Source organism: Pseudophryne corroboree, chromosome 6 (assembly GCF_028390025.1).
Source record: "Pseudophryne corroboree isolate aPseCor3 chromosome 6, aPseCor3.hap2, whole genome shotgun sequence".
Lineage (NCBI taxonomy): Eukaryota > Metazoa > Chordata > Amphibia > Anura > Myobatrachidae > Pseudophryne > Pseudophryne corroboree.
In genome coordinates this window covers 83,257,391-83,270,095 of record NC_086449.1, presented here as the reverse complement: position 1 = coordinate 83,270,095, position 12,705 = coordinate 83,257,391, and the positions used below count along the sequence as shown (strand labels likewise).

Genomic DNA, 12,705 nt, shown 5'->3' with positions numbered 1-12,705 from the left:
AGGAACATCATGTACTAATCAGGCATTATGGCAGTGGTTCCAAAACTTTCATGAATCTCTGGACCCCAGAGTATCAGCATTTTATTCACAGCACCCCAAGGCCAAAAATTATTATTAAAGTAAGTAAATTGTGCTTTTCTGTCACCTGTAGGTACAGTTATGTTGTGGTGGACGCGGTTGCCTTTTATTTGTCCACAAATGTATGTTTGCCAGCCACAAGCACTGGTTTTGAGCGACACATTGACCATAAATAATTTGATTTGGTCCTGGACCACCAGCATTATAGCTAGCTGGCAACCAGAATTTGCTAGTCTTTCTCCATAAAAAGTACGAGACTACAGGAAACCGCTACAAATGAAATACCATGCCATACTACAACATCTGCTACACAAGGAGGTGGCAGTCATCTTGTGGGATGAGCCACTGTGAGGCTCATGCCTAAGTGATGTCGCTGATTCCCAGTGAATCAATCGCTTGCACTCCCATGAGCACTGGTTCAGCCCACAAAATGGCCACCTCTGCTGTGCGCATGTGCAGGCTCTGCTTTCAGAGACGTGACAGTGATCTTTATGCATAACATTCACCTGGTCCCACCATCCAACCAGCCAAGGTCTGGAGCATGTCTCACAAAAAAAATCGACTAAGGGCATTTTTCAATCCTAGATGGACATATCCGGAGGAATCCAGTCCGTGGGGCGACGATGGAAAAGGCAGGGCAACTGCACAATGTTCCAGAAATTGTTGCAATATCCTTAGTAACTTGGAGACCAAAACCTTTGTTTCCAGAGTATCATTTTGGGTGGGAAAAATACACTATGCCTCAAACTTTTGCAATCCACAAAAAAAAGGAGGGAGAATCCATGTGTTGGGGGATGTTATCCTTTAGAGTTTTCAGCACAATAAATCTGTGGACTTGTGTGATGTTCTCAGTCCAAAAAGTTAAAGATCATGAGATTCTGAAGATCAGTCATCGGGTTACACATGAGAAGGAATAACTATCCGCACAATAGTGGACTCTGAGCGTGGGCTGGTTCCACCCGACGCCTTCCCCAGGCGAGGAATTAGCTGCAGATGTAAGGTGGTGCAGAATGCCCCAAACTGTTAGATGTGACCAGGTATCCATCTCTGGCTACAGGAAAGCATACAGCCATGTGGCAGGTAGATAGCAGACTTGGTGTCTGCCTACTCCCCTTCCACAGGAGTCCACACACAGGCCCCAATCTTACTAATTTCCCTGGAACCTGAAGACATAATCGGAGGTTTCGTCCATGGCGGATTCTCCCCCCCACCCCCCCAAAAAAAACATGTAAATAGCAAAAAAATGCAGCTAGGCCATTGCTTTTAACCCATCATGAACAGCTAGTAAATATTGCAGGTTATCAGGCTTTTTCCTTTGAGGTGTTACATCTTTAAAGCTTTTACTTAATCCCCTGTGCAACCCCTCCCCCCCCCACCCTGACCCCTTGTCGTCCTCTTCTTCCCCCTCCGTGTCGCGATGTGGGGGGAAGAAAACAAGTCAGGGTTGCGGAGGGCCTAAGAAACTGCAAGATAAGGCCTCTTCCTGCATCCTTAAGGGGAAAAGAGGAGGTAGCAAAATCACAGCAGCATCCTTCCTGGGTACCAGATCGGACATGCAGCCTGGGCGGAAAGAGGCGATCAGCTGCTAGCACATGGATGGAATAACTGGGGTGAGAGACGAATGTGGATCTGTTATCCTGTCAGCCGGAGCTGCCTCCTGTAGGGCTGTTTGTCTGCTAATATCCTCCGTTATTCCTACATCTAGCATACTGCAGTAGGGGAGAATGTGATGTAAAATGGGGAGGGGAGGAAAGAGAGTCACAGGAAGGAGGAGGGAGGGAGGGAGGGAGGAGAGCGGCCGTGCTTCTAGGCATGAGATTCAGCCAGTGCAGGCTCCTTGTCCTAATTTATTATATACTTAATAAATATATTTCTTTTTATACTATGTGTTGTTTCACCATTTAGACTTTTTTTTACTGTCTCGGAAATAAAATGTTGCCCTTGTCTTCCAATCACTTCAGTGATAATGAATATATATATATATATATATATATATATATATATATATATATATATATATGTACATACACACATTTTAATATATTGTAGCTGGTTTGGAAAGCAATGACATAGGTGTTTATTTACCTGGTATAAATAAAAGGTTTATAGTTCAACTCAGAACCTTCTGATGACTTCCACAGGACAAGCACTGGTAGATAATGATATGTTGCAATTCTCCAAATCCCCTTTAATAACAATAATTCTGATAATTAGATGCTTGGGGACTGAGCACCTTAGAAAGATACTTTGTATATAGAAAGTCTGACGGTAATGAAGCTGACTCTCCCAATATATGACAATCAGTAAGCTTTGTGGAGAAGCTCTGCAATGTAGAGTAAATGCTGCAGATATATGAGCACATATGTACAACCACAAACTGAAATGTGAAGGGTTAAGGGCGCCATCTATGACAATGACATGACATTGGTGACCTTGGAAAAATCATACTTGGTCACAGGCATCCTGGAAAAAGAAAGTACCACCAGAGGTCATGACCCATTCTGCATTCAATAGGACTGTGGTGTGTATTTCTCAACAAGGATCATTAATCCCTACGCAACCACACTTCGCTTAGCCAGTTACCTAATATTACCAATCTTGTTACTAAATACTGCATAGTTTGGGTCCTGACTGCCTTGGGCTCAAGTTTTAGGGTACATCCACGGATCATGATCAAGCACTGACTGAATGGTTTACGGGCACTGCACACCGCTCTGCTACCAACTCCCGGTCCACATGGTAATGATGTCATGGTCTTGTAGACCCACATTTCCTGAAACAAAGTACTACTATATGTTGCATCCATGATTTACCCCAAGCAGTTTGTTCACATTTACACCATCATCGGTCACATCTTATAAGTCTAAACAATGCACATCACTATTATAGATGTCATTAAACTCTATATCAAACCATGGGTATAACACAGGACTGGCCAGGAACCAGTGAGGAGAGTGGGGCTTTGTGTCACACAGCTCGTCCTTTTAGCAGTATCCTAACAACCGCATAAGATTCTAACGCATTTCGACTAACGCATTTCGACATTCTTCAGAGACTGAGCTGAGAAAGGCTATTAGGGTGGTCTCTGTATAACTGTAAGCAGGATCAGTGAAATAGTAGTTGGGAAGGTGTGTGTGTGTGGGGTAGTTTAAGCTAAAGTTATACTTTGGTTGAAGTTATCGGTCATGGTACTGCTCCATGAGTGTGACCCCACCAGCTGTCATGCAGAAGGACACACGATAAGATTCCACCAGGTTGCAGTATAATACACGTTGAATTACGCAGCTGTTATTTAGAGACACAAAATTCCCACCTCCATTCAAGTTTCAGCATGTTGCTAATGGAACAGAGGATGCTTGCTGTTTAAGAATAATAATCTGCTTCTAGTTTCAAGTCAAAGCTTCATATTAAATGTATTCTATACATGATGTATTTATTTTCGACATCTCTATTATATATATTACACCCTTACTGTGAACTTGTTGCTGTTAGCTCAATAGAACATGGTTCCTGCTCCTTGGGACAACTGCTGGCCAGCTGACATACTGTACTCACTTCTGGATGCTTGAGGAAGGAGGGATCCAAAGTAGGGCTGGAAATAATGGCCAGCTCCTGATTTTTACAGCATCTCAGCCACCTACTCCAGGGGCAGCTATTATATCTAGCCCTACGCCAGATCCAGCAGGGACCCAGAGTCCACCGCGCAGGCTGACCAGATCAGTCTTCCACTAAACACCATACCCTACTGAGCAAATATTGGTTGGGCCTGATAAAATATATGCTAGGGAAGGTTTCATTTCATTACTGTTGGCTACAAGCACATGACTGTGTTTGATTAGAACCCTGGTGGAATTAGGTGCCCGCAAAAGATATTGACTAGTCATGAGAACATGATGTACCACTTCCTCACTCGTGCCTGGTGCACGGATCGGATGCGACCTCATGAGCATTGTTCCGGCTCATGAAACAGCCATTGACTGGGTTGCGATGAACCCCAATAACAGATAAAGGGAAATTATGGTCCAGATGTACCCTAACAAGTCTTACCTTGGTAGAAGCCATATCACTGACAGAGCGATACGTCTGTATGGTCTCCAGTTGATCTAGACACCAGTCCAACTCCTCTAAGGTCTCTTTGGCTAACTGCTGATACGTCTCCTCTGCGGGCACAAGACATGACAAGAGTGAGGAGCTGAGAAATCGTCCTTGTGCTAGTAAGACAGACTGCTTCAAACATCCCTGCACCGTGCCCACCTACCCAACGCTCCTTGGTGGCTCACAAGCCAATCCCAACCAGCACATGTGATGATCACACAAGTGAGAAGCCGGCTGCTGTGTGAACATTGCCTTATAGTACTGGAAATTAATATTACTCATTTGTATATTATTCTTTTTTGCATTTGCACACCTATGAAATGCGTATCAGAGTATTGCCCAATAGCCTCAACGAGATACTGAGGATACATTAATAGGGGAGAAATAAGAGCATAGCCAGTTTTATATTGCCTACCTACATAGCAATGCGTTTTATGCTGCCCTCCTCTAACCGCCAGTTTGTCACATAACATTCATTTCCATATATACCTAGTGGTAGATTTACGAACACTTCTAAAAATGAAAAGTGATGGTGTTGCCCATAGCAACCAATTAGATTCCAGCAATCATTTCATTAGCGAATCCTAGAAAATGCTAGAATCGGATTGGTCGACACACCGCCACTTTTTATATTTTTAAAAGCTTTCATAAATCTACCTCCTAGTCTTTGTATAATGAAACGCACACTTACCTGAGAGAGTTGCTTTACAGACTGTCTGCTGAGGCATGACTGGGGAACGCCTGGCCAAAGAGAAGCATAAAATACATCATAGACAAAGATCATTAGAATAACACTGCGCAATAAACATCAGCGCTTCCTAGCATAAGCCTCCTCTATAACCCTACCACTTCTATTCAATACACAGTGCAGGGAAGCGGCAGTTTCATGTACGTACAAAACGCCAAGTTCTATCCGTTAGAGTCTGTGATAATTATTACATACAAAGGGGTGTATTCAATAAGTGTCGGAAGCTGCCGACAAGACGGCAGCTTCCGACACTTATTGAAGACACCCCTTTGGGGTGTCTTCAATAAGTGTCGGAAGCTGCCGTCTTGTCGGAAAGACGGCAGCTTCCGACAGGTTTAGGTCGGAAGGGGTTCTGACCTATTCAATACTGGCTGTTTTTTTCCGACAAGTCGGGAATTCCCGACTTGTCGGAAAACACTTGGATTGTCGGATTAGCCGCGGATCCACGTGTTCTGCGGCCAAATCGGACAGGTGTTGGCCCCGTTCGGACAATGTCAATCCGACTTTTATTAAAGTCGGATTGACATTGTCGGAACCGGGGAGATGAGAAGTGTGAGGCGGCAGGAGGAGCAGCGTGAGGCGGCCGGAGGAACAGCGGGACAAGCGGCTGGAGGAGCAGCGGCAGAGGCGGCCGGAAGAGCAGAGGCAGAGGTGGCCGGAGGAGCAGAGGTGGCCAGAAGAGCAAAGGCGGCCGGAGGAGCCGGGGATCGGGGACGGGTGAGTATTGCCAAGCAGCAGCACGGCCCGGCGCTCAGCAGTGCACTGACAGTTGTCGGGAGCGGCCCGCTGCCCCATTGAATACTCACCTGTCGGGTCCTTTCCGTCGGAAAGGACCCAACAGGTATTGAATATACCCCAAAATGTACCTTATGGCAATCTGGAGAGACAGAGCGAAACAATGGAAGGAGAATTGTTATACTGGTCAGCTATTACATAGGGTCTCCAAAATACGTGCCATAATCAGAAGCTCACAGAACATATTGGGGGCATTATAACCATTAATGGGAGATCTCTCTGCAGCTTCATTTACACTTTTATTATTCGTAACGCTTGGAAAATGTACATTATATGCACTCATTGTTACTGATGCTTTTTTAATTTTTTATATAGAACATATTTTTACTAATCCCTTCTCCTACAAGTGTCAGGCCTGCGGTCGTGTGATGGGGCGGATGAGGAGAATACTCACTTGTTGGTAGGGCTGGTGACGTTGGCGAGGATGGTGAAATTGTTCCGGACACTGCGCAGGCTGGCCAGCACCTGGGGAAAGTAGATAGAGGGTTACGGATCGCTAAGGAACAACGCTCTAACATCTATAGAGCTTTCAAATCAGCACTGTATGATTTAATGATGTAGTGTATAGAGTTCTATGTATTAATGTAACAGAGAGCCACAGTGTTACTGGAGCAGAGCACAGCCATACAGTAGGGGGATACTTAATAATTGCCATTAACCCCCCCAAAAAAAGGTGTTTTCGGGGATTAAGCCGCAAATATACAATGACAAATGGGCCCCATAGACTGTAAGCTCGACTGGTTTGGGGACTGATGTGAACAACTAAATATTCTCTCTACAGTGCTATTGAATATGTGTGCTCTATAAAAATGTTAATAAATATTATTCTAACCATTCTGTAAAAGCAGTGAATGTGAAACACACAATGTCACAGCAGATAAGAACCACTTGGCCCATCTAGTCTGCTCTAAACACGTGTATATATATATATATACACACACACACACACACACACACACACACACACACAAAGTTAATTTTTGTCAAGAACCAGTTCACCTACCAGTTTATTTTTTGATTGTGGAATGTACCTGGAGTACTCGGAGGATACCCATGCAAGCACAGGGAGAATATACAAACTCCACACAGTTAGTGCCATGGTGGAAATCAAACCCATGACCTCAGTGCTGTGAGGCAGTAATGCTAACCATCACACCAATGTGCATCCCTTGAGGTCAAATAAAACACACGGCCTACAGCCACTATTATTTGAATGCACCCCATCAACTTAATAGGGATGCATAAATGTTATAATAAAAATAAAAGGCTTTTTTTGATACGCTACAAAGTGTAATGACCACACTCTTCCCCACTACAAATACAGACAGGTGGTGACCGCTCATAACAAAAACTTGGCAGGCGAGTGTAATTCACGTATGTAGCCAAGTGTATACAACTGTACACCTTTGCATAAGTGCCACTGCCAGAACAGTATATTGGGAAGAATAAAGTTTCATTGAAAGGTGGCCTGGTAGTTACAGCATCCAGCCAGCTGGTGTCACTGTTCCCATGCTCTACAAAGCTTAAGGGTTATCTCCTACAAGGCTGTAACTCATGCAGCAGCACACTTCCAGCCCTGACCTCCGCTCCCCTCTCCACACTTTCTCAATGCTCTGGGGGTGCTGCACCCCAAGTATAGATCATTTGGAAGACTGTTTGAATGTCAGCTTAAGGCATATGCACTACTTCATGTAGCTGATAAACGGGTGTGGTATGGAAGGTAGATAGTAACTAGGTCGACAGTGTCTAGGTCGACCACTATTGGTCGACAGTAACTAAGTCGACAGGGTCTTTAGGTCGACATGAGTTTTTAATGTTTTTTTGGTGTCGTTATCTTCGTACAGTGACCGGGAACCCCATATAGTGCACCGTGTTCGCTCGCCATGCTTCGGGCAAGGTGCCTCGCTGCGCTCGGGACAGGTTACCGTTCCCAATTATAATCCACGTGGATTGTTAAGTATGAAAAGGTTCAAAAAATATATTAAAAAATCGTGAAAAACTCATGTCGACATTTTGACCTGTCAATCTTTTGACCTGTCGACCAATAGTGGTCGACCTAGAGACCGGATCCCCTGATAAACATGACAGCCAAATTGGGAACTGAAGGGTCCAGATTACTCTGTCCCATGTTTTTGTTTTTAACAAATGGAAGGAGTAAGGGGGCCAGTATGTTGCCTGTGGTACCATAGGTGCTTTATAGGGTTCTCCTGTACATGTTTTATTCTCTGCATATCAGAATGTGGGATTCTCATGGTATAACGGTATGTGAAGGTTTCAGGTACCCAGATATTTGCAAGCAGCGCAGCCCCTTTATACTACATGACTATATGATTACAACTGAGGGCCATGGACAATTATGGAAACATGGAATGATTGAAATGTGACACTTGAGATGGAGTCAGACTTCATGGCCCTTTTGTGCCACGTGTTATAGACTATGGGGTATGTACAATTAGGTTCGGATCCATTTCGACATGCATTTGTCGGAATGGATCAGACAACCCCTATTCAGATCTCATCTCAATTCGACTTTTAAAAAGTCGAATTGATATGAAGGACCCAGAGGAGGAGAGGAGGGGGGGGAGCCGCGGGCAGATGGAGGAGATCAGCGCTACAGTAGCGCTGCAGGAAGATGTCACACAGCCGCCAGACCTAATGGCAGCATCCATCCGGCTCCAGCAAGCGTGACCTCACTTGCTGGAGCCGGGTGGACGCTGCCGTGAGCAGCGCGGCTGTGAGACATCCTGCTCCAGCGCTGTAGCGCTTTTCTCCCCTGTATGCCCGCGGCTGTCCCCCGTCTCCCTGCGGCTCCCCCCCGTCTCCCCTCCTCTGGGTCCCACATCCCAGTCCGACATTTTTTTATATCGGACTGAGATGGTCGGAAACAGGGCGAAATCATGTTGAATTTGGCCCTGTTACCCTCGAAAGTACGTGAATCGGCAGCTATACTGCCGATTCACGTACTATTTGGCAAGTCGAATTCCACGACTTGTCGAATAAAAACTGCTGGGACTGAATAGGTCGAATCACGGTTCGACCTTAAAAAGTCGAAAACTGCAGTTTTTTCAACAGACGGCAGCTTTCCACATCAATTGAATATACCCCTATATCAGAAAGGGTAGGCTTGCCACAATATCCCCTAAATCCGGGACCCCTACTAAATAACTTACACAAGTTCTGTGGCTGCCTGACAACAAGCCTGCTTTTCATCTGGTTTTAATCAACCACAGAACAAGTGTAAATCATAAGTGTCTCAGATTAAAGGCAAATTATGGCAAGCCTAGTTAAGGATCAGATGAGCAGAAAAAGTAGGATTCCCGGATCACTTGATCCGGGAATTTGCCGGGGGACCCGTTTCCACTAGGGAAAAACACGGGTAAATGCGCGCCCCCGCGCATTTACCCGTGTTTTAAGGAGCTAGTGGAAAGGGGTATTATATAGTAACTTTCATAGAAGTGTCCATTTCAGTAAGGGGCTAAACATCCACTAAATGCTGTGCAGAGTGTCCGCTGGAACAGACCAATGCATGAAGGGTTTGTACATGTATGTGTGTTGAGCAAAGGCTGGAAAGTATTTAAGTATCCAAAACTAAATCCAGTTGTTCCCTAGTCTCTCTCAACAATTTACAATTTTTTGTTTACTACAAAGTAAAGGCTTTGTGTTTTATCTGTAGTAAGCGAACAGTGGGGCTAATTCAGACCTTAGCGCTAGGCTGCGTTTTCATACAGCGGGCGATCAGGTCTAAACTGCGTATGCACCGTAATGCGCAGGCGCGTCGCACGGGTACAAAGCGGATCGCCGCTCAGCGATCGGTTTGTGCAAAGAATTCATTCGCACGGGCGACCGCATGGAGATTGACAGGAAGCAGGCGTTTGTGGGTGGCAACTGACCGAGTGGTTGGAGAAACAAAGGCGTGTCCATGCGTTTGCAGGGAGGGTTCCTGACGTCAGTTCCGGTCCCGGACAGGCTGAAGTGATCACAGCGGCTGAGTAAGTCCTGGGATACTCAGAGACTGCACAAGATCTGTTTGTACAGCTCTGCTACACATGCGTTCACACACTTGCACAGCGAAAATACACTCCCCTATGTGTGGCGACTATGCGAACGCAGGACTGCAAAAAACCCTAGCAAGCGAACAGGTCTGAATTAGGCCCAGTATTACCATAGCTGAGGTAGCCAGAGTCTGATTGATTGATGGTAAATCATAGAGAGAGACTCAGGGCTCTTATAGAGACACTATGGAACCACATAGCAATTCCAATTGAATAAAATATATAGGAATATTACTGTCAAATGTTGAGCTTGTATAGACACTATCTGATTACACGGGACACTAAAATCATCATCATTATTATTTTAATATAAGTAAGCCTTTCCCATAGGCTGAACCTTTCCATGAAAAAACAAAACCATGTATGTCAAACTATGTCATTCTATTGGTGGGTGCACACGGCACGATGACACGTCATACCCAGTGGGGGTGGCATCGGCAAGTGCATACACACTTGCACTACCGATGCCGGCAGCGACAAATGGGGGGGGGGGGGGGAGCAGTGGCCATGATGCAATCGGCAGCCCCAGATCTTCTTGCATGTTCCAAAGGGATGGGCCTGTTGCAATTTGCCATCGTTCATGCACACAGAACGATGTACACGATGTGTCGTTCCAAACGATCAGGAGCGCCCACATCGCGGCTCTAATCGTTATGTGTGTACCCACCTTAAGGTATCATTCTAATAAAGACAGATATATGTTCCCTGACAATATGAAAACATTACAGTAACGAATAAAGAGAGCAAGCCTAAAAAGTATACATAATAAATACGAATAAAGATCAGTTTTGCATGTGGCAGCACAGATGGTGCAATGGTTAGCATTACTGCCTCACAACAGTGAGGTCATGGGTTCAATTCCCACCATGGCAGAAACTGTGTGGAGTTTGTATATTCTCCCTGTGCTTGCGTGGTTTTCCTCCCACATTCCAATAATATACTGGCAGGTTAATTGACTCCCCAAAAAATTAACCATAGTGTAAATGTCTGTGCATGTGGTAAGGAATAGAAGAGGTAATTCAGACTTGATCATAGATGTGCTAAATTTAGCACATCTACGATCACTTTCACAGACATGCTAGTCCGCTCTGCATGTCTGCCGCTGTGCGATACTTTTGTACCTGAAGAGTAGCTCCCTACCAGCGCAGCTACCCATCGCTCTCATGGTCGCAGCGGCTGCCCCCCGCACAGTCTGCGGTGCCCGGATCGCTCCCCTAAAACGGCGGCCCAACGCCACCGGCCCGCTCCCTCCCGCCCGGCGAACGCCTCTGCCCGTCAAGAGGCAGAGGCGATCGCTGGGCTGAGATGCCGATCGCATCTCTGGCATGCATCGGCGCACTGCGGTGCCTGCGCATGCGCAGGTCAAACCGGATCACCCGCTGTGCGTAGATTATAAGCTCCACTGGGGCAGGGACTGATGTGAATGGCCAGATACTCTCTGTAAAGTGCTGCAGAATATGTGTGCACTATATAAATAACTGGTAATAAGTAAATAAATAAATGTAGCAGCCACTGCAGGACGTTCAGGAATATTCTATAGTTGGAAATGCCAGAGAGAATACAGCGAGCCACCCTTACATGTTCCCTGTTACACCACATAATAATGCATCTACACAGCTGTCAGCACAATGCCTGTGTTATTTCAGTCCCCAGTACTCTGTAATAGTGCACAGGTAGGAACACGTCACATACGTACCTGAGCAAATGGTGTAACGATGAGGTCTTCAGCATGCCTGTGATACAACAAGAAAACACTTATTAGTGCAGAAATACACTGTTATATTATTTTCAGTATGAACGTCAGCATGCTCAGACACTCAGGCCTGGTGTTTTGTGCTTGTACTTACAAAAGGGGGGATGTTTCCACGGATCTGGTATGAATGGGTCGACAGTCATTAGGTCGACCACTATTGGCAGACATTGACATGGTCGACATGGACAAATAGCCAACACATGAAAATGGTCGACACAGGACAGGTCGACACAAACAGGTTGACGTGGATTTTTGAGCGGTTTGTGGTGTCATTTTTTCCCTACCATGACCAGGAACCCCAATTAGTGTACCGCGTCCGCTTGCATGGCTCGCAGGTTATTATTCCCAATCGTAGTCCATGTGGATGGTAAAGTATGAAAAAGTTAAAAATCAATTAAAAAAACAAAACAAAACATGTCGACCTGTTCATGTGTCGACCATTTGTCCATGTCAGTGTTGACCAACAGTGGTTGACCTAGTGACTATCGACCTAAGTAGGGTTGACCTGCCAAACGGATACCTGTTTCCGCACAAATCTGGTCCTTGTATTAGTATAGCGCAAGTTAATGGAAAATTATATCTAATAACCAACATAATCTAAAGTATGTCCTAGATAGGAGTAGTATAATTACATGGTTGGTGGTTCTCCTTAAGAGTCAAAACACACTGTATTTAAACATATAAGAGGGAAAGAAGACTCTTTTTGCTGGGGCACTACTTTTATTAAAATATTTTTTGTGCTTATTATTAGACATGCTTTAAAGTTTGAGGTCAAAACGCTGCTTCATAAATATTCCTCTCAATATCATTATACAGCGCAGTGTGATCATTATCAGTGTATAGATACTCAGTATTATTATACATCGCAGTGTGATCACTATCAGTGCATAGATACTCAGTATCATTATACAGTGCAGTGTGATCACTATCAGTGTATAGATACTCAGTATCATTATACAGCGCAGTGTGATCATTATCAGTGTATACATACTCAGTATCATTATACAGCGCAGTGTGATCACTATCAGTGTATATAGATACTCAGTATCATTATACAGCGCAGTGTGATCATTATCAGTGTATAGATACTCAGTATCATTATACAGGGCAGTGTGATCATTACCAGTGTATACTCAGTATCATTATACAGTGCAGTGTGATCATTATCAGTGTATAGATACTCA

General features: G+C 44.9%; 1 protein-coding gene across 5 annotated transcripts in view; it reads right to left on the bottom strand.

The window, feature by feature from the left end:
• Window positions 1–12,705, bottom strand: part of PDE4A (phosphodiesterase 4A) — a 599,090-nt gene that overhangs the window by 271,234 nt on the left and 315,151 nt on the right. For 4 of the 5 annotated variants that reach the window (XM_063931378.1, XM_063931380.1, XM_063931379.1 and 1 more), the window contains exons 4-7: window positions 11,465–11,501; window positions 6,111–6,181; window positions 4,865–4,914; window positions 4,126–4,238 (exon numbers count right to left, since the gene is read on the bottom strand). In XM_063931378.1, coding sequence (XP_063787448.1) covers window positions 4,126–4,238; window positions 4,865–4,914; window positions 6,111–6,181; window positions 11,465–11,501 — 271 coding nt within the window. Of the gene's footprint in view, window positions 1–584; window positions 1,265–4,125; window positions 4,239–4,864; window positions 4,915–6,110; window positions 6,182–11,464; window positions 11,502–12,705 lie in introns of those variants that run through there. The other variant, XM_063931382.1, reaches the window with a different exon arrangement.